This window comes from Balaenoptera musculus, chromosome 15 (genome assembly GCF_009873245.2).
Source record: "Balaenoptera musculus isolate JJ_BM4_2016_0621 chromosome 15, mBalMus1.pri.v3, whole genome shotgun sequence".
Taxonomy (NCBI): domain Eukaryota; kingdom Metazoa; phylum Chordata; class Mammalia; order Artiodactyla; family Balaenopteridae; genus Balaenoptera; species Balaenoptera musculus.
The window spans coordinates 11,599,084-11,626,370 of NC_045799.1; the positions used below are offsets into that span (position 1 = coordinate 11,599,084).

Genomic DNA, 27,287 nt, shown 5'->3' on the forward strand with positions numbered 1-27,287 from the left:
AGAGCCAACTCAACCGCTCTCTAGCTCTGTGATGTTAGACATGTCCCAACCTCTCAGAGGTCACTTTCTTCATCTGTAAAAATGGGGATAATATGTGGTCAATCTACCTCCATGGTTGTCATGAGGATGACAGAAGCTACAGTATATAAAGCATTCTGTAAGGTCTACAGTGCTGGGCAGATAGATATGTCTTATTGGGCTCAGCTGTCAGAATGGAATTAGAAGCAATAAACATTGTTTAATGTTAAATGCTAATTAGAGTCTTGTATGCAGCAAGTTAGTCTAAGATTATAAAAATGCAAATAAATAACAAAACATGGCATTGAATGCTCCTATGTTAATTTGAAACAGTGTGAGATTTATGCTTTTTCAAAAAACTCAGATGTAAAGATATCAACCCTAATCTACCAGAATGTTAAAAAATTAATGGGACAATATAAACTTCACTGACAGTCGAGGAATGATAAGAAAGCCACCATAATCAGTGTTACTAAACTTAAGAACCAATAAAAATTATAATTATGTTAAAAAAAAGAACAGTTGGGGAAACCTACCTTCCAATTTGCCAGTTTTTTAAACTCTATAATTTTTATAACTGCTCCCATGAGAATACCTAGAAGAGAAAATATAAAGTTTAACAAAAATTAAGATATAAGAAAGATTACTCAGGTTTATTATTCTAAAGAAACTGATTATTATTATGTCTCTAAATGGCATCTGTGAATTTCTGCAAGTTTTACGTCTGAAAACATAAGAATGGAAATTAGTGTGGAGTTTTATGAATCACATGAGTTTCTCACTTGCATCTCAGGCAAACATACTATAACGAAGTCTACAAAAACCTGGGGGTGGGGGTGGGGGGAGGGGTGGAAAAGCTTTACAAAACAAGACCTAGGGATAGTTTGCCTGGCATGGAAGATTTAAGCATCTGTCATTCTTGCTATATCCACCCATTTTCGATTTGAAATGGCAGAAAGCTAAGTTTGCCCTGTACTACTTATTCCTACCGTTTTCAAAAAGGAATCCAAGATCACTTTCTCAGGCTCAGATGGTAGCTCTATGTAGAGTATTTAGTTAGAGTTAAAGCCCCAATGCTGAAAATAACCTAAAGTGAAAATTCTGTGAAATTCCTGGAACAAAACAGACCATCTAAGTTCAGGCATGTTTCCACAAAGCTGACAGGCTCATTATTATCTCATAAAGAACCTACCAAAAATAATTCTCAAAGAAGCATCATGGGTACAATTTATGATTGCTCTGTTACTCACTAGATTAATGATTCTTAACCCTGTGGGCTCATCAGAATCATCATGGGAGCTTTTTATGAAATAGACACCTGAGCAGAACTTGGGATCTGCAAAATAACAATCTCTGGTAGGGGGTGATACAAAGCAAGGCTGAAGACCACTGTTACATATGCTTAAACATAAAGACTTCCCTTTCGGACTTCCCTGGTGGCACAGTGCTTAAGAATCCGCCTGCCAATGCAGGGGACACGGGTTCGATCCTTGGTCCGGGAAGATCCCACATGCCACGGAGCAACTAAGCCCGTGTGCCGTAACTACTGAACCTGTGCTCTAGAGCCCATGAGCCACAACTACGGAAGCCCACGTGCCTAGAGCCCGTGCTCCGCAACAAGAGAAGCCACTGCAATGACAAGTCCGTGCACCGCAACGAAGAGTAGCCCCCGCTTGCTGCGACTAGAGAAAAGCCCGCACGCAGCAATGAAGACCCAATGCAGCCAAAAAAAAGACTTCCCTTTCCCCTAGAGGGGAAGGAGCTTTTTCCCATCAACAACAGAAAGCTGAAGAAACACACCTTATTGGGTGGGGTGAGGAGAAAATACAAGAACACAGAGGTTTATTAGGAAAAGAAGGTGCACTAACACTAATTGTCATGGGGAAGGAGGGGTTTGAGGTGAAGAGAGGATCAGTTGATTTTAACTTTATAAACCTCTGTACTATTTGTATTGTTATATATTAGTAAAAGACCAACAAAACTGTTTTGATAAAAAGGACATAAGACGAAATAGGTCTGAGCTATAAAGGGAATCAATGACATTTTCAGAACAGTAATTGTACATTCACTTCCACGTGGCATGAAAGCACTGATTCTAACCCCTCTCTAGAGTTCCCCAGTTGCTTCCTTTTTCTTATATTTTTAAATTGTGTATATATTTTAAGGAGTTTTCATACAATTTTTTATTAACCAAATAGTTCATGAATACTTTGTAAAATGTTATAAATAAGACAAAAGTCCCTTTTGATGAAATCCCACCCCCACTAGTTCTCTCTCTCCCTGCCCCAAGGTAACCAACCACCTTGATAAGTCTGGGGAATATTCTACCAGACCCTTCTCTATGCCCTTACATATTTATATTTACCATACAGTACTAGGGTGCGTGTGTATGTAACACATGGCACACCTGTGTGTATTTATATAAAATTTATGGTACTATAATGCATCTTTTTTTTCTTTTTCTTGGCTGCCTGGCACGCGGGATCTTAGTTCCCAGACCTGGGATCGAACCCGTGCCCCCTGCAATGGAAGCACACGGTACCTCCAGAGAAGTCCTATAGCAGGTAGTTTCTACTACCTGCTATTTTGCTCAGTGTTATGATCAGGGGTGACTACATATAGATCTGCCTCATTCCTTTTTAACAGCTCTACAGCACAGCATAAAGATGCCACAGACTGAATAGACATTTCTCCAAAGATATACAAATGGCCAATAAGCACAAGAAAAGACGCTCCACATCATTAGTCATTAGGGAAATGGAAATCAAAACCACAATGAGACACCAGTTCATACCCACTAGGATAGCTATAACTTTTTTAAAATGGAAAATAAGTGTTGGCAAGGATATAGAGAAACTGGAACCCTTAATACATCGATGATGGAAAAGTAAAATGGCACAACTGCTGTAGAAAAGTTTGGCAATTCCTCAAAAAGTAAAACAGAGTTACCATATGACCCAGCAATTCTACACAGGAGAATAGAAAACCTATGTTCGTACAGAAACTTGTACATGGATGTTCATAACAGCATTATTAGCCCAAAGGTGGAAACAACGCAAATGTCCACCAACTGATGAATGGATCAACAAAATGTGGTATATCCACACAATGGAATGTTATCCGGCAGTAAAAAAGAATGGAGTACTGATACATATTGCAATGTGGATGAATCTTGGAAACATGCTACGTAAAAGAAGCCAGACACAAAAGACATCTTTTATGATCCATTGATATGAAATATTCAGAACTGGCAAATCTATAGATTGCCTTTGTCTCTATAGAGACAGAAATGGTTTCCCGGGGCTGGGGAGGAGAGTTTCAGGGATGATAGCTAAAGGGTATGCGGCTTCTTTTCGGGGTGATGAAATGTTCTAAAATTGTTGTCATGGTTGCACAACTGTGAATATACTAAAACCCTGAACTGTACGTTTAAAATGAGTAACTTGCATGGTATGTGAATTATATCACAATAAAACGGTCACCCCACCCCCGCCCCCGAAAGGCCAGATCGTATGGTTCCATTCATATGAAATGTCCAGAACAGACAAATCTAGAGACAGGAGGTAGGTTAGTGGTTGCCAGCGGAAAGGGGAGGGGGAAAATGTGCAGTGACTGCTAATGTGCAGAGAGTATCTTTTTGAGGTGATAAAAATGTTCTGGAATTAAGACAGTGGTGATAGTTGCACAACCCTGTAAATACACTAAAAAGCACTGAATTCTACACTTTAAAATGATAAAGTTTATGTTATGTAAATTCTGCTTTACTGTTTAAAAAATTTTATTGAAGTACAGTTGATTTTCGCTGTCATGTTAGTTTCAGGTAAACATATATATATATATATATTTTTTTTTCAGATTATTTTCCCTTACAGATTATAAAATATTGAGTATAGTTCCCTATGCTATACAGTAGGTCCTCGTTGGTTATCTATTTTATATATAGTAGTGTGTATGTGTTAATCCCAACCTCCTAATTTATCCCTCCCCTCCATTTTAATTTTTTTAAAAGTCACTATCTTTTTAATGTTCCCCCAATGATGGCTGTCTCCAACTGTTTGCCATTAACAGCTGCAGTGAACATGCTTGTATGTGCCTCTTTGTGTAAGAGTGTCTCCCTAGGGCAGATCCAGAGACAGTGAATGGCATGAGCATTTTTATCTCTGAAAACATTGCCAAACTGTCCTCCAAAGTGGCTGTGCCGATTTACACCCCTTGCACCAAAGCATCCTCACCAACCCTGGAAAATCATCAGACTTTAACACTTCTGCCAGTATGAGGGGCAAGAAATCGTACTTTAAGGTTTCGATTTGCATTTACAGTCAATCTGCACTCAGTAATCATTCCTGATTACTAGGGAAGCTGGAACTTTTTTCATGATTTCAGATTTAATTTTTAAAGCTAGTGTTTTTCTGTGCTACTAAACCTCAACTTTCTTTTTCCTTTGTAAATGTACACCAAAAACTTTAATACTATGATCAATGCTTTTGTAATTAATATACATGAAGCAATTACATTTGAGAATCAGTGATTATTCTATTGCCTAAGCTTGTTCCTATATTATTATTAATGAGGCATTAGAAAGCTTTGTAAAATACAATATGATATTATTACTACTATTACTATTATTACTATTACATGAGGAATCCTTTTGAAATGTCCTAGGACTGAACTATGGTACAACATTAAATTGGCAAACTCCTTTATCTTTTGAGATTGAGGTTCAAAGTTAGGTCAAATCAACCTAGTGTCCAGGAGAAATTAATTTATACCATACAACCAGACACCCTGGAAATAATACCCTAGATACAATTTTGTATCTTCCTATCAGTAAAAAGAATTTGACCATGCACCTTCAAGTTACAAATTTTTATTTTATTATTATAAAAAAAGTGCTACTACATTAATGTATTTTAAAATAACACAGGGATTTGGCTGTCCAGTGGTTAGGACTCCACACTTTCACTGCCGAGGGCCCAGGTTCAATCCCTGGTCGGGGAACTAAGATCCCACAAGCTGTGCGGCACAGCCAAAAATTAATAAAATAAATTACACAAAAAACAGAGATTGTAAAGGAGATTCAAATTAAATAGAAACATAAGCTCTAATATTTCCTTTTGCCTCCTATGGATCTTCATACACACACCTCATTATGGATACCACTGGATTCACTCAAAGGATCAGGAGTAATTCATAATTATTTGCTGAGACCCGTCTCCCAGGATTTGTCAGGTTAAATCATTCTTACTCCTCAAGAGAATGCTCCAGGTAGGAAGGCTCAGAGAGCCTCTTCTGACAGCTCAGGGCCAGCAAGTGACAGTGGACTGCTGGCTCCTGGGTGCCGTCTACTACCTCTGGACGAGGAGACACAGGGAGACTGCACTACTGCTACGAACTGCTAACACCCTTCCCACTCCCAGGGTGCACTGCTGGTCTACCATTATCGCTGTAAAATACGAGTATTCCTGAATACGAACAGTACAGGAAAGTGCCTAAAATGTATTAAGTATAACAATCAGTACAAAACAGTATGTAGAACATGATCCTAGTTCCCTTAAAAATATACGTATATATGTATATGCACACACATTTATTAATTTGCATTGTGTTAAAAAGAAACACACACACACACACTATGGTGCTAGGCACTGTGCTACTGTATACAATATACGTTATTTAAGCTCATTCTCACGATTACCCTACAAGGTAATAAACCATAATAATATAAATGATAATAATATTAATAGCAGCAGCTAACAGTTATTGATTACTTAGCAGGTAGGCATTATACTAAGTGATTTCTATGCATTGCCCTGTTTAATATCTGCACTCCTAAGAAGTGAAGGCTTTGTCGCCCGCATTTTACAGGTAAGGAAACCGAGGCTAAGGACAAGCATCACTGAGCTAGTAAATAGCAGATCCAGAATTGTTTTAAAAATGAATTACTCGGGCTTCCCTGGTGGCGCAGTGGTTGAGAATCTGCCTGCCAATGCAGGGGATACGGGTTCGAGCCCTGGTCTGGGAAGATCCCACATGCCGCGGAGCAACTAGGCCCGTGAGCCACAACTACTGAGCCTGAGCGTCTGGAGCCTGTGCTCCGCAACGAGAGGCCGCAATAGTGAGAGGCCCACGCACTGCGATGAAGAGCGGCCCCCGCTCGCCGCAACTGGAGAAAGCCCTCGCACAGCAACGAAGACCCAACACAGCCAAAAATAAATAAATTTAAAAAAAAAAAAGTGAAAAAATGAATTACTTTATTTTTTACTTGATTATGTAACAGATGCCTATGGTACAAAATTTGAAAGGTATAAGAGAGTATGTGGTGAAAACTTAAGTCTCTGTCCCATTCTTGTTTTTTTTCTCTTTCCCGGAGACCACCAACGTTACCAGTTTCTTGGTTATACTGTACATTTCTGCTGAGAGTGTCTGTACGTTTAAAATTATATACATGCATATGCATGTACATATAAAGTAAATTTTAAAACAAATGGTAATACAGTATTTACACTATACTGAATTTTTTTTTTTACTTACCACTACCTCTTAGAAACTATTCCATATCAACACATAAAGAGCTTCCTCACACTTTTTGTTTTCTTAGTGGCTGCAGTGTATTCCACTGTGCCATCCAATATGTCCTCTTGTAATGAGCGCTCAGGTGTTCTCCAGGCTTCTGCTATCACTGCCATTGCCATCTGAGTAAATACATCATTCCACACGTGTGAGCGTATCCACAGACAAAACTCCTGACAGAGGGGCTGCTGGGTCAAGGGTACAGGCATTTTTAATTTTGTAAAGAGCTCGTCAGCTGCCTTCTGTGGTAGATGCTGTGAGGCTCGCCCCCTCCCCTTCCCTGGGCCCATCTGTGTGAGCTGCTGTGCGTGTTGGCTGCTAGGCACTCACGGCTGTCCCCTTCTCCAGAAAACTGCCCTTAGCCGCCGAGAGGCACCTCATCATGGAAGCTGTGCCCGCCCCACACCAGCTCATAGCCACTGACTAACTGATGGGGGTCCAGAAGTCCCACTCCCTTGGTTTAAGGAGAGACAGACTCTGCTTGGCGTTCTTGCCCCAGAGCCCTCCTACTGAGGCTAGCCTAGGCCTACCCTGAGATCACACCCACCGTTTGGCCTTCTCCTTCCCTGGTCTTGTTGACTCCCTCCGTTACAGATTTGCTCTTGAAGAGCACCCCTCAATACATTACCTGTCCCCAAACCCCTGTCTCAGATTCTGCTTTTAGGGAGCCAACCTAAGACCACTGGTTCCAGGAGTGGAGTGGTCAAAGGAAGCAAACTCGAGGATGGGGTTCTGGAGTTGGACCACTCAGCAGCTTCCGGGCAAAGAGGATCCCAACACTGGAGGTAAAATACTGCTAGCCCCTCCCCGGGGGTAGCAGTGCCACTGCTAAGACTTTCACTTGTGGCAGACTGGGTCGGGACACTGGTGGAGGAGGCAAGGGCTCATGCAGTATCTCTGGTGTTAAAGAGGTTATGACGGAAATAATAACTGTAAGAAAAGTGGAATTGTGGTTGTTGCTGAGTGCCACCAATGCTCTGAAAAAAGAAAACAAAAGGCCCGAACAGTCACCAACTTAAAGCAAACGGTGAGAGTCAGAGGGCCTCCTTGGCAGCAGTGAAACAGACCGTCATCTCGTGCAGCTGGAGGACCTCTAGAGTTGAAGACTGGGCACGGGTCTTAACCGCACGAGTGGCAGATCTTCAGAGAATGCTGAACTCAAGATGATAAATTTCCTATGCCTTCTCCTAGCAGGGCCCTGATAAGGAAGAAGTGGGGCTCAGACATGGGATAGGGGTGCCTAGGGAGATGCACATGAGCACCTTTAACCCTCAGGTTCCCGTGGACCTTCTAGGCCTGCAGAAGTGGTCCCTACCACCCCGTTGGAATACAGAGCTCCCAGGTTATTTCAAGATTACACAGATGCCCCAAATGAGGCAAGTGCCTTAGGTTAACTACTGCTTCCTGCATAATACAGTCCCCAAGGACACAGACCATATGGACGTTCCACAGGACAATACACTGCTCCACTACTGACATCATGCTAATGTATAGCGACAAGCATGAAGTGGCGAGGAGACATCTTGGTAAGACACGTATGCTTCAGAGGATAGAGTTTCAGGGGCCTGCCCATCTGGGAAGTATTCAGGGGTCAAGTGGTCTGAAGCACACCAAGACACTGCCTCCAAGTAACGGAAAAGGTCTGCCCCTTCTACCGTAATAAAGAAGCACAATGCTTGGTAGGCCTTCTCCAGGTTTTGGAGGCAATATATTCCACACTTGAGAAAACTATTCAACACTTCAACCCATTTATTGGATTTTGAGAGACTGATGGTTTTGAGTGAGGCCCAAAACAGTTAGCTGCAGTTCAAGCAGCTCTGCTGTTTTCGCCATATGATCTGGCGGACCCCATGGAACTGGAAGTATCTGGTAGGAAGGGAGGCCAGCAAGCCCCAACAGGAGGGTCGCTCAGCATAGATCCCTAGGGCTCTGGAGCAAGGTCGTGCCATTTGCAGAAGAGACACATATACCACTCAAAAAACTCCCAAGGGAAAAACACGAAAAAGCTCCTGGCATGCTATTGGGCCGTGGTAGAGACAGAGCATCTGAGCATGGAACGTCAAGTGCCCAGGTGGCCAGAATCATCTTTCATAAGTTGGGTTGCCATACCTACTGTCAGGCTGGGTGGGCCCAGGAGCAATCCATTTTAAGATGGAAGTGTTACATTAGCGATCAGACTTGTGCCGATCTAAAAGGCACAAGTATGCTTTACCTGTGGCCCAGACCTCTATGTCATCTTCAGCTGTTACAGCAACATCTCTCTCTCAGCTCAGCTCCTACATACGGCCTCATGGGGAGCTCTTTAAGACCAGCTGACAGAGGAGAAAAAAAAACCCACGCGTGGTTCATGAAACACTCAGCCAGCCTCTGATATTGGCCACTTCAGTGTCTATGCAATGGGCTCATGAGCACAGTAGCCATGACGGCAGACATGGAAGCTGTGCAGGGCCCCTACGGCATGAACTCCCTCTCACCAAGGCTGCTCTGTAGCCATGGCCACTGCTGAATGTATGACTGGAGAGCCACAGAGATCAACACTCATCACCTGGTGTGGTACCATCCCTTGAGAAGACCAGCCAGCTGCATGATGGCAACTCGATTACATCAGACCCCTTCCATCCTGGAAAGGGCAGCAATTCATTCTGACTGAGGCTGACACGTATGCTAGCACCACCATCCCAGGCAGGGTCCATAAGTGTCTGAGCCACCATAGTGGGATACTGCATAACAATATGTCAACAACATGTCAAACCAAGAGACTCACTTTATGGCAAAGGAGGTGCAGAAGTGGGCATGAGACATGGACACCACACCGTCCTATCCAGAAACTGCCAGCCAGCCAGAGTGGTAAATGGCCTCTTAAAAATGGAGCTGAGGGGCTTCCCCGGTGGCGCAGTGGTTAAGAATCCGCCTGCCAATGCAGGGGACACGGGTTCGAGCCCTGGTCCGGGAAGATCCCACATGCTGCGGAGCAACTGAGCCCGCGCATCCTAGAGCCCGTGCTCCGCAACAAGAGGAGCCACCGCAATGAGAAGCCCGCGCGCTGCAATGAAGAGCAGCCCCCGCTCGCCGCAACTAGAGAAAGCCCGTGCGCAGCAACGAAGACCCAACGCAGCCAAAAATAAATAAATAATAAAAATTAAAAAAAAAAAAAAAATGGAGCTGATGCACCAGCTTGGAGGTGACATAATGTGAGGAACAGAGCGCTCCTCCAGGGTGCGGTATACTCCTGAAACCAGTGGCCATTATAGGGTGGTACATCCCCAACAGGCAAGCATGGGTACAGCACACAATGGGTACACCACTCACCATCACTCTCAGGGACTCACTTAAGAGTGGGGATTCCTGCTTGGAGGATTTCTGCTTCCTTAGCCTGAAACTTTAGGCTCGGTGGGTTGAAAGAACCTGGCTCCCAGAAGGGGACATTTCCACCACAGTTCACATAGTAAGAGTTACAACGGCTGCCGCCTGGTCACTTTGGGCTCTTTGTGCCAACAGACCAGCAGGCCTAGAAACAGGTTACCACGTTGGCAGGGGTGACTAACCCTGATTACCATGAGGAGACAGCCCTGCTACTACACGATAGGGCAGAAAGGAATATAATTACTTATGTAATATGTTTTTAACCACAAATGATTTTTTGAAAATACTTTAAAATATTGTTAGCACGTTTTGTTAGCTATAATCATAGAATCACTTATGCTATAATAAGGTGATTTTGAAATTCCAGTTCTTGATGCTGCTACCTATACTAAAATAGATACTCCAAAGATAGTATTCTGAAAGACAGAAGAGCTGCCAGGAAGATGAGAATCAGGACCTCAGAGCTGTCTGTCTGTTTTCTGGGGAAATGTTGTTTATATATTTTGTTTTTAAGTGGCTTACTTTTTCAGTGGAATGTTATTCCTTTCTATTCTGTTGAGAACATTTATGTGGCGAAAGAGGAAATTTATAGAAATCAGCCCAGATGTAGCAAGTTTCCAAATGCAATCCTTTAACAACCTTTCTTCCTTGAAAGTTTAGACTACTTCACTATTCTGACATAGCTAAAAGATTTAAGTATAAAATACAACTTTAAGATGAAAAAATGCTGAGCCAAGAGCAGATGACCATAAAACTAAGGAGAATCAGAGCAAGACTCCAGGCAAAAGCATGCACTATTACACACAGAGCACACATTTAGCTAATGGCAGCTAAAGAGCAATAAGACGTTCCAAGAATAAATTGTCACCTCTGAGCCATGTTTCCAGAAACACAGAGGCTAAAAGTCTGCGCTAGCACTCTTCCTTGGAATGCGACAGCCCGGAAAATCCTTAGAGTCTAATGTGATCATTTTGTCAATGTGACAACTAATTTTGGCCTCTACCTCTGAGACAGCTACTCTAATGCCAACAAATGAATGCCTGTTTCTTCTCTAATAAAAATCAAAGTACCTGAGATTCAGGGAGAGATACCCGTGGGACAGCTCAAGCTGCATCACAATTGGACTCTCACAGTCTAAAACGTCAGGAAAGCTGTTAGTTACAGTCAGGATTCTTGCTTTAAGTTTTCTCTAAAAAAACCGTTTTTAGAACTTAAGTACAATTAGAATATAATCACTATATATGCTTTTTTCCAGAATTACCTTCAGTCAACAACTCAGGAACTGAGTGATTTTTTTTTCATTGTCTTCCACTCAAAACCCCCATTGACAAAAAGAGCCCTACTCTTAAAAAAAAAAATTTCAATCCTTTAGTCAAAACAAGGAGTTAATATAACTAAAAGCACAAACATAGTTAAGCAGGTTATGACAAGGAAGCACATTTGTGTATTCCTATTTATTCAATGATTCAATCAAATCCAAGTTAAAATACGGTTTTTCTAACTATCAGCAGTATTCAGGCTAAACCCTGGCATTTGTAGTCAAATTCCATTCTTAACCCCATTCAGGCCTTTCCTCACTCTACGATAAAGTATGACTATGAAAAAAAAATTTATTCCTATTTTTGCTATATACAACAGAGGACAGTAGGCAGTACAACTATTTCATTTTCACTCCTTACCAATTTCAGCCCAAAATATATGAACAGTGAATCAGCACTATATGGCCAATAAAAATAAATATGTGAACTTTACTAATACGTGGCAAGAACAGTAAAAAGTGAAGAACACAAAAAATGATTCAAACTCAAACCAAGTCAAGTCATCTGATGGACATATGTGCATCTACACATGGTTTGGAAGAGAAGGAAGCATGATAAAAAGAGCTGGTTGTCAATGAAAAGGGTTTTTCTTCTTTATAGCTAAGTGTGAAAAAATATATATACATATTTTTAAAAGGCCCGAACTACAGAATTCCCTAAGTATAGAAAGTATCTGAAAGCTTTGAACAAGGGCCAAGGAAATAGCTTTAGAACTTCATGTTGATACTATGTTTTTATAAAGAATGAAAAAAGTCTCGATTCATTTGAAAATACAGTAAAACAGAAGCGCGGAAATGTGCTTTTTGAGTACAGATAGTGCTCTTCTATACCTACGATTTCTTAGGAACTCTGAATGCTTAACACAAAAGGCCAACAGTATCTCTAAATGACTGTGGACTAAAAAGTAACTTCTGGTTAGAAAAAGTAGGCTAGGAAAACTTACCCCTGAAAGAATGAAAACCCCATTTTCTCTGGCAGCTTCATCTAGATTCTTTTTTGGCACAAAAGTTGGAAATTCTTGAAACGGTGGATATCTCAATATTTTGTTACACTTCACTCCAGTAGGAGAAAAAAGTTTTCCTTCCATTTACATAGCTTTATGAAATACAGAACTACTTTGATAGCTTTGTCAGCGTTTCTAAATTCTAACCAAGTGTCCTCTAATATAACAAAAAATCCATTCTGGACCCCAGTACTCTCCCTAGAAGTGCTCTTAGTATTCCAATCACCTGAGTTAGCAAATAAGTACTGAAAGCAAGACTGATTTTCCATCACCCACTCCCAAGCCCTAGCTGTATAGGCTACAGTTATTTGTGCAACATCAGCGAAGAAAGAAACCTTGTGGACCGACAGCCTTTGCTGACCCCCAGCATTGCTCCACTCTATGTCCAGTTCTGGGGTGGCCATTTGGTCAGACTTCATCCTACAACTTCTGGTGGAACCAGGAAGAAGAGGAGGCCACCTTTCCCACCGTGACTGCTACTGTAAGGAGAGTAAGCCTGAAGCTGTCAAGTCTTACCATGTGGAGAGAGCCCGCCTGAGAGTGAAGCCAAAACAAAGGGAAGCACTGTTGAGAATGGAGAAAAACTGAGTCCAGGAGACTTGATCCAGCGAAGTCTGAAGCTGGCACCACCTGTAGCTTTTTTGGTGCCATGAGCCAATGGGTGTGCAACTCCACCCGCACCAATATCTGTTTTCTTTGAATCATTTTGAATTGATTTTGTCCATTGAATGGAAAGAGTCCTATATCAGTTAAGATGTTTTCCTCTGCAAGTAAAACAACACCTGACTAAAAACGGCTTAAACAATGGATGTTTATTATCTCATGTAACAGGCAGCTCTGAGATAGGTAGTTTCAGGGCTATCAATTCTACAAAACAACAGTGCAGTCAAGAATCTGGGCTTCCCATCTGTCCCCTTGGCAAGCCTCAGCATTCTGGCTTTTGTCTTTGAGCCACAGTGATTGCAAGATGGCTACCAGTGCTCCTGGCATCACATCCTCATACAACAGCATCAAAGGAAGGGGAAATTTCTCTTTTTATCAGAGAGGAAAAATGTTTCCAAAACTCCTCACCCCAGCAACTTCCCCTTGGTCTCACTGGCCAGACCTGGGTTTCACACTGCCTGCTGCCTCCACCCCTTTGAAACAATTATCACGATGGCAAAAACCAATCTTGACCTGGAGGAGGGGCCCACCTTCCTTGAGCACACTGTGGCAAGACACCAGGTCAAAGCGAGGGTTCTGTTTTCATGGAGGGGGAAATGGCTCTTAGGTAGGCATACAACAATGTCGCTGTAAGTCCTTGTACAAGCACTGGTGTTCAGTGACCCGCAGTTACTGAAACATTCAAGAGATAGTGAGGAACCTGACATTCCAAACCAAATGAACCACCACTTAAATTTCCATGTGCACAATACCTAAATACACACCAACTATAGGTCTTATTCCTAAGAAACTATGTAAACTGACCACAAAACTGTAACTTCCTTGCAGTGGCTTTTTAAGTCTTTACTGAATGCCCCAGAATAATAGGTATTAGCTATATAGGTTATTTTCGAGGTGCCTAATATCAGGAAAGGAATGTTAACAAATGATCCTCCTCTTCTTAGAGCTCTAAGCCTCTTGTTAACTAAGTTTGTTAGAATCTGCCAGGATGTGTAGCTGAAGAGCCTGCTCAACAGAGAGCAGGAACTCTGAGTAAAATTGATTTCTAACTCTTTACTGAAGATCAAAATTATCCAGTGGTACATCTTCCTTAAAATATGGCATCACCTGGGGGTTACGGGACTCAAATGAGATGGCAATGTGAAAGCTCATAGGCCAGAACCTGGCACTTAGTAGTACTGTGAAGTCCAGGGAAAATATAGGAGGGGTTGAAACAGAGTAGTAGGAATGCTGGTACTGATAGGGGAAGGAGAATGAACAGAGTCTGATCATTCATTTCTAAAGCTAACCTAACCATTGCTATACTGTGAAAAATACTAAATACTACACTAAGCCAGATCTAAGGCAAAGAAAATTAACTTATAAAGCACCAGTGGTGATAAGGAAAATTAAATATCATCAGTAGGCAAGTGGAAACTAGTAAAAGTAACTACAATATAATAAGCTGATGAAAGCTTTGGCTGACCTTAGTGAAACCCTATTTACTATCCCTTAAGCTTCCCCACCGATGTGGATTTTAATACTTACTGAAAAGTAAGGTCCCTGCTTCATTAACCACTTCAATGAACTTACATGTGAGGTCAACTGTGATTACAGTGATTCATACATTCTAAATAGAGCCTAATTATCTTAACAGTTAATTGCCACAGGAAACAAAAGAGGGACATGTAAGTGAGGTAGAATGGAATGCTCTCTGAAGACCTTAGATCTGACTGACATTAAAGTGAGCCATTCCTCCATCCTAAACCTTAAAGTGAGAGCCTCTTCCGGCTTTAAAATTCAGTGATTCTATGAATTAACTGTCAATTATTCGCCTTAGTCGAGTGACAGCACAGCCTAGTAGTAGACCTTAGAATGAACAGTGTGAATGTTCATTTACAAAGCTAACCTAAACCATTGCTATATTGGGAAAGAATTTCTAAATATACTAAACCAGATCTACAAGGCAAAGAAAACTTATAAAGTATATATAATTTTATATATAAAATTAACTTATAAAGCAGTGGTGATAAGAAAAAAATAAATATCATTGGTAGGCAACTTGAAACTAGAAATAAAGTAACTACAATATAATAAACGGATAAAAGCCTTGGATGTGCCCTGAGGGTGGTTCTAGAAGTAGAAAGGGCTCTCAAGTTGGATAGAGGGGCTTCTATGTGACCTTTAGGAGGTCATCACCCCTCTCTGAGCCCCCAGTGTCCTCATCTGTAAAATGGGATCATAACATCCTCATGGCAGCTTGCAGTGACAATGAAATGAGCTCAGGTATACACCACATCTCTTGTGGTTCCTAGCACTTTGGAGGCACTCAAAAAGTGGTATAGTTAGTGCTTTTATTATAGGATCATCAATAAGCACTTACCTAAAGAGACAACAGCAACGCTCTCTGGCAGGAAATGTAATCTGTATCGGATCAGTAGATGCACCAATATGATGCAGATAGCTGTGGGAAAAAATAAGACATTGTTAAAACAGCCCAACTTTGTTTTTTTATTTTATTTATTAGTTTTTTAACATCTTTGTTGGAGTATAATTGCTTTACAATGGTGTGTTAGTTTCTGCTTTACAACAAAGTGAATCAGCTATACGTATACATATATCCCCATATCTCCTCCCTCGTGCGTCTCCCTCCCACTCTCCCTAACCCACCCCTCTAGGTGGTCACAAAGCACGGAGCTGATCTTCCTATGCTATGCAGCTGCTTCCCACTAGCTATCTATTTTACATTTGGTAGTATATATAAGTCCATGACACTCTTTCACTTCGCCCCAGCTTACCTTTCCCCCTCCCCATGTCCTCAAGTCCATTCTCTACGTCTGCGTCTTTATTCCTGTCCTGTCCCTAGAAAACAGCCCAACTTTGAATGATAAACACCAAGTCCAAGGCAGGGGTTATTTCTAGGAGGCTGTCAGGGAAATGGACAACTGACAATGACACAGTAAACTTCAGCTGTATTTTCAATTTCTTATTTCTTAACCTGGAGGTAGATGCATGGTGTTCATTACATTTTCTCCATATTTCTTTACATGCCTGAACTAGTTTGTTTTCCAGTTGTTGAAAGAGCAACAGACATCCACCTCTATTCTAAGCTGTAAACCTTATACAACCATTTAAAATTATTCAAATTTCCCTGATTCTGAGAAATGATCCTCAGTGGTGAGGAGGAAGTCAATGAAATCAATCACTTTTATGCAACTAGAGCTGCAACAGAATATATGTTGACACAAAGTATCTTGCCACCACACGATCTCTTTTAAGGCAGAAGGAAGTGAGGGTGTTTTTAAAAAACAGAACAAAGGTAATATTGGTTTGGTGATAAGAGCATCAGAGACCTGAAGATGGGGTGCTTGCTCCCCAGATGGGTACTGGGGCTCCCACTGGTTGAGGGCTTCCCATGAGCCAGGCACTGCCCCGAGCACTTCCCAAATGCTGTCTCATTTGACCCTCAACACCCCCTCTGAATGAACTGTTATCACCACTACCTCCTTTGATTAAAGATAAAAGCCGAGGCTTACAGAGGTCCCACCGCTGGTAGGCGCGGCAGGGTTGAGCTTAATTCCAACCCTGTGCCCTTAATCCTGGGCACCCACCACCTCCCTCCCTGCAGCCTTCATTCCTCAACCAGCAAAATATGAATAACATCTGACTTTCCTCACAGGGGCGTTGTCATGAAAGAAAAGAAACAAAAAGATGTAAAACTATTTGAAAGGAATACATATTTCTGAACCAAAAAAAAACCGCACACTTTTGCATAAATAACTCCTAAATGTAATTTCAAGACCCAAATGTTAGTATGCATGTCTTTTTCTCTTACTAGGCACCTAGGTGGTATGCCATCTCATCAATCAAAGTATTACCTTGATAGTACTAAAAATAAATGTGTTGCCTTTTTTTTTTGTAAAAGGAAATGTTTAAACAATCTGCACGGCTGTGAACTGGCCACCCTCAGAGCCCACACTGACAAATTAGATTATCTTTAGTCCCACCAAGAAGCACCAGGTGGCCAGAGAAAGGAAACAGCTGTAAATACAGAAATTTTGTCGTCCTTTCATTCTGTGCTCTAAGCTATCAATCTGTGGTGTTATTTTATTATAAATATTTAGCCTAGTTAGAAAAATCCTACATTAAATACTAAGAGCAAGAAAAAAGTTCCAATGCATTAGTACATGAAAACAATGAGAACACCTATTGCCTAAAAAGGCAGGCAGGTAAGCACATAAGTAGACAGAAAATTGATCTAAGGAGTGGAATCAGTTTCTGCTTTCTTTGCACCAAGCTGGATGAAAAAAGTTTACAGTTTATTCTCATAAATCACACAATTTGCAGCTTTAAGAGCAAAAGAGAAAACTCTATCAATGGAGAGAGCTACATATAAGAATGATCAATGCCAGGGAATGGTCTTCAGCTATAAAAAGAAGGAGATCTGCAAAGACAACCCATAGAATTGGAGAAAATATTTTTAAGTCATATGTCTGATAAAGGTCTAGTGTCCAGAGTATATATAGAACTCTGACAACTCAACAACAAAAAGACAACACAATTTTAAAATGGGCAAAAGACTTAAACTGACATTTCTCTAAAGAGATGCAAATGGCCAATAAGCACATGAAAAGATGCTCATCAGCATTAATCATTAGAAAAATGCAAATCAAAACCACAATGAGATAAAACTTCATACCCACTAGGATGGCTATAATCAATGTAACAAGTGTTGACAAGGATGGAGAGAAACTGGAATCCTTGTGCATTGCTGGTGGGAATGTAAAATGGTGCAGCCTCTGTGGAAAAGTTTGGCAGTTCCTGAGAAAGTTACACATACAGTAACCACTTAACCCAGCAATTCCACTCCTAAGTATGTACCCAAGAGAAATAAAAACATATGCCCACATAAAAACCTGTACAAAAATGTTCATAGCAGCACTATTCACAATAGCCAAAAGGTGGAAACAACCCAAATGCCCATCAAGTGATGAATGGATAAATATAATGTGGAATATTATTCGGCCATAAAAAAGGAAGGGAATTCTGACACATGCCACAACATGGATGAAGCTTGAAGACATTATGCCAAGTGAAAGAAGCCAGACATAAAAGGCCACATATTGTATGGTTCCAATTGCATGAGATATTCTGAGTAGGCAAATTCCTAGAGACAGCAGAAAAGTGTTTACCAGAGACTGAGGGGACGGAATGGGGAGGGACTGCTTTTAATAGGAACTGGGTTTCCTTTTGGGGTGATGAAAATATTCTAGAACTAGATAATGGTGATGGTTGCCCAGTACTGTGAATGTACTAAATGCCACTAAATTGTGCACTTTGAAATGGTAAATTTTATGTTATGTTTATTTTACCACATACACATCCTTTTTCTTAAAAAAAGAATGAGGTAGACACAAAAAGACTAACATGGAAAGAGCTCCAAGACATTCTGTGAGATGAAAAGGCAAGTTATAGGACCCCACTTATATTAAAACAAACTCCAAACTATATGTGCCTGTTAGTGTGTATGTGCTTACGAATGTACACATGTATATATACACATACAAGTGCATGTTTTCAAGTACACTTGGGAAAAAACAGAGCAAGAAGGGACAAAAACTTCTGTGTCATACGGAGGGTATGAGTAACACAAGTTAATGTGTTTCCAATTTTTCATGCCTGAAGTTTTAATTACAGAAAATATATTGAAACATAGGCATGTCAATTTTAACAACTCCATTAAATTTAATGGCCCATAAAATGTGTCAAATGATGCTAATAGTTAACTCTAAGTCAATAATAATGACTCACTATTGTCTCTGTGGAGTCAAAGATCAGCAAGGGTTAAGTGTAAGTCAACGGATTTCAAGCTTCTAAAAGTCAAAAGTAACAAGAGTTTTGGCATCCTTTCCACACAAAAGTTACAATTTCATTTGACTTGACTAAAATAGTAAACAAAAGTGGTTAAATCCGTTCCAGGTTATGAGTTCCTGAAGTCTAGAATAATCTATGGACTATTTCCCTCAATTCCCTAGTGAATATTTAGTGAACTGGCAAGTTACCTATTAACAGCCTTTTTTTTTTCTTTATCAGATTTACACTGTTTGGACATATAATCACAAATAAATATACAAGATACTTAATAATTTGTTGATATACAAGAACAGAGGAAAAAAATGCCTTCAAATTTACTTAGAAAGCATTCCACTCTGCTAATGCATGCTGACCTACACATAAAAAGTGGAGATACCAACTCATCAACTGATTAGGTGAAAACAGAAACCATCTGACATCAGTATGACTCTAAAGTGTAGGTTTATGATCTGTTTGAAGAGAAGACAATCCAATAGAAATATGCAGCACTACTAAATACAGTTCAGCCCTTTTTGGCCTCAAAGAGGCCAAAAGTGGGCAGGATTCTGTCTGGATTAAAAAGCACATTATAAAAACCTGTTTTGTGATCTCAAGCACAAGCTAATCCTAGACGCTCCACACCCTGAAAGTTACTTTGAAAGTCTTATCTTTTTCACCCCCCTGTGAAAAAAGTGATTACAAAACAGAAGTTTTTTTCCCCAAGGCTTGCCTTTTGTATTCCCTAACATATCATGCTGACAACAATGTAAATAGACTAATAATACTCTTTCAGGTTTAAGGATTCAGGTACTAAAGACTTCTTGATCAAGGAAAGAACTGCTTTTCTTCTCTGTATTCAACTACTGTAACAAAAGGAAGAGAAAAGAAAAGAAAACAAGATTCCTTGATTGTTAAAGTAATCCCCAAGAAATAGAATTCAATTACGCTGAAAGAGTAAAAAATTATTTGGGCATATCAAATCTAAATGGACATTGTACACTTGTGGTTTGTGTACTTTTTCAGTATACAACTTAGAAGTTTTTTAAAAACTATGAAAGACAAGGATGAGTCCTGGGATTTTAAATAAAATTAGTATCTTATTAAAATTATTTAATTAACAGAGTCTGAATAGAAATGTGAAAGAAGTTACACTTTTCCTCAAAAAAACAGTCCTAATAGCCATCTATTATGGCTATGGAAATACTCTGCACTTTTCCATTTTTTTGTACTTTCCTTTCTTCTGAAAAGATCTAATCAGAAATATGACTCAGTATCATTAAAGAGAAGCAGAAAATGTAAACCTTCTAACTTCACTCTTCAAACAAGAGTTTGGAGGGTCATATTTGAAGCTATTTCTTCCTTAGCTGATCCAAAGTGGTTGTGTAGTTTCAACTGGGTCTTCTGGTCTAAAACAGGTATCTACCGTCCATAGTCTCTGGGAGGCAGCTAAGTTATTGCCTTTTATCTAAACTTCTTGACCGATGTCTGGCAACCTGGATATTAGCCTCTAGTCTCCCCCAAACCAGGTCTGTCAATAACTTAACCTCTCTGGGCCTAAATTTCTTCACCTGTTAAAGGAGGAAGATTGAATAAAATGAGATTTTCAGTTTGAGAGAGTGAATCTGTTTAAAGAAAAACATTATATAGGTAAATAACAGCACAGGTGGTACACAGATATGGCAAAAGTCATGACCATTTGTAAATGGGAATGATAGAAGTTAAGGAAAACAGGGTTCTAGGGCAAGGGTGTCTCATCTTTTACTCACAGCAAACCTCTTCACTAAGTAAAATTTTACGTGGAGGCCTAATGGGTACAAGGGACAAAATGCTGCTCTGGTCAGAAAGCTGGAGCTCTTCCATTTCACGCCCCAACCCACCTCCTGCTCCCACCACCACCTACACAGAAACACACAAACACACACACAGACTCTCATGAGCAGAGTCTGAAATACACTAAACTAGATGTTCAAGGTTCTCTCTAGAGCAAGAATTCTTTACTTCTTCCTTTCAAAGGATGTCTAAGATATATAAAGGGCTCTTCAGAATTGCTCAGCCCAATGATTTTATAAAGAAAAAGGAGCGCCCTGTTATGATGTTATGAACCGACTGATTGCTGACCCTCAGCGTTTGAAGTGCAAACCAAACAGGAGGGAGACTTGACAAAGTCAACAGGGGCTGACACGGGGTTAACCATACAGAGAGCACACACAGACACTCAAAGTGCCAGATGACGGCGTTTCCGCACGCATTCACCGCGGACCCGCGTTCACCTAGGACGAGGAGGCTGAAGAAAATGGTCATGCCGCTCGACTGCTCCTCCTGCTGGGCCTGCTCCCCCGTCTGCACCGGGAGGATGGGCTTGGCAGGGGTCGGGCGCACCAGTTTCGTAGTGACCACCAGGGTGGTGTGAAGGGTGACGTTGAAACCTTCATGAGTTGTATTGGGGAACCTGTTGGAGAACATAAAAAGCAGCGGAATTAGACAAAGGAAAAAGGGCCCTGAATTATCAACACACGCACAAACCAGACAAGAGAACTTTGGCACAGAGCTTTATGGGATTCACAACTCTTGCAACCAAGAGGCAGGCCTCGGAGAGAAACTGATTAGGAAGATTCCTGCCTGCTGCAGCACGAGGGTACCAGTGGCCTCAGGTACTCTGAACACAAACACTTAGAGGACAGGGACAAGGGGAAATCAGGACCGGTGTAGAATCAAATGCTGCCTGCTCTTTGGCACTTAATGGGGGATTTAAAGGGAGGCAAACTGGAGTCTCATCATATTCCAAGGTCCAACATTATTTACTAAGTGCCTTATTTCTCCAGTTTACGTTCTTTTCCTTGGATGGTATCTGCAAGTTGAAGAAGCCACTGAATTTGCCCAGTTGTTGATCTGGTTGGAATGCTCTACCCTACTTTACAAAAACCTTCTCTGAGTTCAAAAGGCCCAAATGTAATCCCCTCTGTAATACCCTCCTCCACGCTACTGCTGTGTTCCTCACACTATCTCCTCACACTGTGTTGGGACTGTAAACTAGCATGATATTGACATAATGATCATTGTAACTGTGATTATAACAGCTAATGTTTTTTTGAGTACTGCTTCAATCCAGGAACCAGGTAACATACCAACTCTCATTTAATAGGCATAATAAGCCTGAGGTGGACACTACTACTTTCTCTTTTTTACCCATGAATAACAAGCTCGGAGAGGTTGCATAACTTGGCGAATATCAGTCAGTGGCAGAATCAAGCTTTGAGTCCAAACTTGAAATCACTGAGTCATACCACCTCTTTTGCTTTGTACTGCTGAGGCCCTATTTAGTGTCTGGGACAGAGAAGATGCTCAATAAGTAATGTGACCAAATGAAATGACCGCCAGGCCAAAAGACATACATGAAAAGTTGTCAGGTGAGGAAGTCAAATTTCAACCATGGGGTTGGTTCCTTGTTCATTTTCACATACTCATTCCACAAACACAGATGGGGCACCTATAACACGCAACAGACTGTGCCTGGCAGGTATGTAGATGGACTAAGAGTGGTCCTTCCCCAGCAGCACCAGGAGGACAGAGACACCTTCACCCACTTCATCTCATCTTGTACAGTTAGCTCCCTTGCTCTCCACACTCCAGCCATCCTGCCATTCTTTCTGTCCCTCAAAAAGGCACTAGGCTCTTTCTTGCTCCTGGCGTTTTGCACCTGCTCTTTCCTCTCCTATCCCTCCTTCTGGTCACTAAGGTTTCATGTGGCACGTCACCTCTTCCCGAGAAGCCTCCCACACGCCAACACCATTCCGCTTCCTCCAGAGCAATGAAATCATCTCGTCTATTTATGGTCTTCTTTTTCCACTAGAATGGAAGCTCCCTGAGAGCGGCTCCTGGTCGGCCTCCTTCACTACCATGTGACCAGGGCCTGAAATAGAGTAGATGGCCACCAGCTAACGAATAAATGAAACTCACTGAAGGAAACAGATGTGAAAAATAGTCGTTACAATGGAGGAGGTGACTGGCTACGTAAGGGGTGCGGCTGGGGGACTTTCTGGAGGCGGCGAAGCGCTGCGTAATCAGCGGATGCGAAAACTGGGAAAGTGAAATTTGACCTGCGGTTTCCGCAAGACGGCTTTCGAGACCTACGCTGGGCAGCCGATCCCTAGCCAGAGGGTCCAACCTCAAGGAGGTTGCACGGCCCAGGCCCGTCCCTCCAGCCCTCCTCGCAGGCGCCGGCATGGTCAGTCCTGACCAACCAGCACAAGGAGCTCCGCCTTCTGGGGCCGGAGGGCGGCCTGAGGTGCTCGCAGTCACCCGATGGGGCCCAGCCCTGCCGCCTCCGCCGCCCAGGAAAAGCCCACTCACTCCTCTTCCGCCATCTTCTCCCCAATCCTGCGGAGCCTCCGAGACCACCGAGCCGCGGGGCTAGCAGGGCCCGCTTTTGCTTCCGGCTTCCGCTGGAGGCGCGGAACGGGGGGCGGGATCTCGGCTGCGCAAGGGCGGCACTTCTGCCCTTTCGTCTCTATGGCCCGAGGGTGGGAGGTCCTCCGAGAACGTTCCGAGCATCGCTCTGGCCTGAGTCTTTTGACCTTACGGCCCTACGAGGTTCCGGTTTTTCCCTTCCACAGGGTAGGGACGTTTTTGGGGAAACTCCTGTGAGGTCCCTGTGACTCACCCTGAAAGCAAGCTCTTTCTTCTCAGTGTCCAGGAATTCGCCATGGTAAAATTGGAAAGGAAGCGTCTAGCGTAAGCTGTGCAGAGGGACCCCAGGAGTATACTTCCTCGGTCTGTTTTCCCCAGCTGTGAAGAGGCCTAGCCACCTGGGTTTTGCAGAATCGTGCGGTATTCTGTCTGTAAACATTTATTGAGTTCTGACCATATGCCTATCGTTAAAATAGGTGATGATGATCTAGGGATAGATCATTCATTAATTTGTTCATTGCCTCAACAAATACTCATTAGACGCCTATATGAGCTTAGCAGTGGTCTGTGGGGTTGGGGATACAGGAAAGAACAAGGTGAGCTTGGAGGGGTAGGAAGAACCCCATCGGGAGAGCTGGTACTCTGTTATGAGGCCTTTAGGTTTGACACCACCTCTGCTGCTACCTCCCTTCCTAGTGGAAACCATCGTATCTCAGCAGCTGTGATAGCTGCTTAAACCCTCTTTCTGACTCTGCTATTGTTCTTTAAGCTTTTCCACACATCGGCCTCAGTGATCCTTTTGAACTGCAGTCACGCCGCTGCTCAAAATGTACACTGGCTTCCAATCTCAATCTGAGGAAAAAAAAAACTTAGAGAATCTCCAAGACTGAACCCTGTCCCCTTACCCCCGTGAGGTCAATCCCCTCTTCTCCTCATGCACACTTTCCACTATGGTCACAGTGGCTTCCTCGGGGTACCTAAAACACACCAGGAACACTTCCACCCATGTATTTGCTGAGCCCTTAGTCAAGGATGCTCTGCTCCTAGGTTGCCCCTTGGCTCCCACCTTTCCCACTTTCGGGCTTTTTGTTTACCCTTTTTTTGTGCATTATACCTTCTCTGACCACCTTGTCTAAAACCCAAGCCCTCTTCCCCTCCCTCTGTTATTCCCCTCCAGAACACTGAACATATTAATAGTACATGTTTTACTTATATATTCGTTTATTGTCCTTCTCCCCATGAGAATGTAAACTTCTGAATGCAGAAGTCTTGTTCTCTGTTTTATCTCCAGTGCCTGGAATAGTATCTGGCATATAGTAGGTACTCAAGAAAAAATGATCCTTGAATAAATAATCCATTTTGAGTTTATTTTTGTGTATGGTGTTAGGGAGTGTTCTAATTTCATTCTCAGAATAGGAGAAAATATTTGCAAATGAAGCAACCGACAAGGGATTAATCTCATGCAGCTCATGCAGCTCAATACCAAAAAAAACAAATAACGCAGATAAAAAATGGGCAGAAGGGCTTCCGTGGTGGCGCAGTGGTTGAGAATCTGCCTGCCAATGCAGGGGACACGGGTTTGAGCCCTGGTCTGGGAAGATCCCACATGCCGTGGAGCAACTAAGCCCGCGTGCCACAAACTACTGAGGCCCACGCGCCTAGAGCCCAAGCTCTGCAACAAGAGAAGCCACCGCCATGAGAGACCCGCGCACCGCAACCAAAAGTAGCCCCCGCTCGCGGCAACTGGAGAAAGCCCGTGGGCAGCAACGAAGACCCAATGCAGCCAAAAATAAACAAATAAAATAAAATAAAGAATGGGCAGAAGATCTAAATAGACATTTCTCCAAAGAAGACATGCAGATGGCCAAAAAAAACACATGAAAATATGCTCAATATCACTAATTATTAGAGAATTGCAAATCAAAACTGCAATGAGGTATCGCCTCACATCAGTCAGAATGGCCATCATCAAAAAAATCTATAAACAGTAAATGCTGGAGAGGGTGCGGAAAAAAGGGAACTCTCCTACACTGTTGGTAGGAATGTAAATTAGCACAGCCACTGCGGAGAACAGTATGGAGGTTCCTTAAAAAACTAAAAATAAAACTACCTATGACCCAGCAATCCCACTCCTGGGTATATACCCAGAGAAAACCATAATTCAAAAAGATACATGCACCCCAATGTTCACTGAAGCACTGTTTACAGTGGCCAGGACATGGAAGCAACCTAAATGTCCATCGACAGAGGAATGCATAAAGAAGATGTGGTACATATACACGATGGAATATTACTCAGCCATAAAAAAAGAACAAAATAATGCCATTTGCAGCATGATGGACCTAGAGATTGTCATACTGAGTGAAGTAAGTCAGACACAGAAAAACAAATATCATACGATATCGCTTTTACGTGGAATCTTAAAAAAAGGGTACAAATGTACTTATTTACAAAACAGAAGTAGAGTCACAGATGAAGAAGACAAACTTATAGTGACCAGGGGATGAGAGGGGGAGGGATAAATTGGGAGACTGGAATTGACATACACACTACTATATATAAAATAGATAACTAATAAGAACCTGCTGTGTAGCACAGGGAACTCTACTCAATACTCTGTAATGGCTTATATGGGAAAAGAATCTTAAAAAAAAAAAAAGTGGATATATGTATATGTATAACTGATTCACTTTGCTGTACACCTGAAACTAACACAACATTGTAAATCAACTATACTCCAATAAAAATTTTTAAAAAAAGTTGTTAGTTAACTCCAGAAGTGTTAGGAAACAGAAGGGTTTTGAAAAGAGGAGTGCTGTGGAGAGCTGGGGGCGGAGGCAAGGATGGAAGATCTCAGACCAGCTAAGAGGCCTTTGCGATAATCTGGGCGAGAGCTGACGGCACTTTGGATTAAGTTGATACCATGGGTATGGTAGGAATGATTGGACTGTGGGTGGGTATTGAAGGCAGGATTTGCTGATGGACTGTGGCCCGCCCGTAAAAGAAAGAGAGGAGTCAAGGATGATGTCAAATTTTGGCCCTCGAGGAGAAGAGCTCTGTCTGGCTCAAAGCCAGAGTCCTCTGCCACGCCAAGACCTCTAAGCCTGTTGTCAAAGCTAACTGAGAGAATGGGCTCTGTGGGTGTGGTGCTGGGCTATTGTTTCCTTAATTCTTTACATTTCTTTCAGGCAGAGATTATCATCAGTGGTAAACTGAAGCACAGAGAAGTCAAGCCACTTGCCTGAAGTCACACAGCTGGCAAATACTGAGTCTGGGATTCAGGTACAGAGTCTTTGGTTTTAACCAGTACCCCCTGTTGCTCCTCACTGCCTTAATTTCTCTGGCTCTAAAATGGGACTAACATTTTCTCCATTAGCACAGAGCCTGGCAGGAATGAACTGGCCCATAAAGGATTGAGAACTGGGTTCTCTCTGAGCCACATTTATTAACTGAGAGCTTGAGACTGTCACTCTTCTTCCAGCCTCAGAAAACCCCACCTGGCTGGAGTCAGGCCCCCCTGGGCTGGAGGTAGGCTTCCTTGCATTGGGCCACAAGCTGTGAGCCAGTCAGGATGAAAGCAGGGCCCTGAATTCATCGAGGGCTGTCCCGTTCTCCTTGCCATGCCACAGATCCTGCTATCAGGGCCAGATCTGGGCTTTGTGCCTGTCCTGGACCTGCTGCCAACAGGGGGGCCGTAGAACACCTGCTCTCAGGACTGTGAGCCAATCCCAGCCCTTCTCACCTATTCCTGGGAACGAATCTAAACTCCCCGGTCACTGTCCCCAGCAAGGCAAATAAAGCCTTTCAACATGCAGTTCCTGGGTTCATGTGCCATGCCAGGCTGAGAAGGGACAGGCTCTGGTGCCAGGCAGTTCTGGCTCTCTACCCCGATTCAGGACCTGTGGGCTCTGACCCTGGGACACCACAGCACCCTCAGAGCCTCAGGGCCCCATCATAGTTTTGACAGAGCCCCTCTTTGGAAGGCTGTTGTAAGATTAGAGAGAAAGCTTTTGCCTTGGTTCTCTGTTCTCTGCCCTCTTACCCCTAATCTTCCTCTTTCCTGCCATTCAGGTCTCAGTTTAAATGTCACCTCCTCAGAGAGGCCCTCCCTG

The 27,287-nt window shown here is 42.3% G+C and overlaps 1 protein-coding gene across 5 annotated transcripts in view; it reads right to left on the reverse strand.

The window, feature by feature from the left end:
* SLC9A8 (solute carrier family 9 member A8) overlaps positions 1-23,206 on the reverse strand; it is a 72,444-nt gene extending 49,238 nt beyond the window's left edge. For 3 of the 5 annotated variants that reach the window (XM_036825162.1, XM_036825160.1, XM_036825164.1), the window contains exons 1-4: positions 22,524-22,672; positions 21,039-21,217; positions 15,299-15,379; positions 555-613 (exon numbers count right to left, since the gene is read on the reverse strand). In XM_036825162.1, the coding sequence (XP_036681057.1) occupies positions 555-613; positions 15,299-15,379; positions 21,039-21,217; positions 22,524-22,558 (354 nt within the window). In that variant the 5' untranslated portion in view covers positions 22,559-22,672. Of the gene's footprint in view, positions 1-554; positions 614-15,298; positions 15,380-21,038; positions 21,218-22,523; positions 22,673-23,118 lie in introns of those variants that run through there. The other 2 variants (XM_036825163.1, XM_036825161.1) reach the window with 2 other exon arrangements.
* Positions 23,207-27,287: the final 4,081 nt, after the last annotated feature.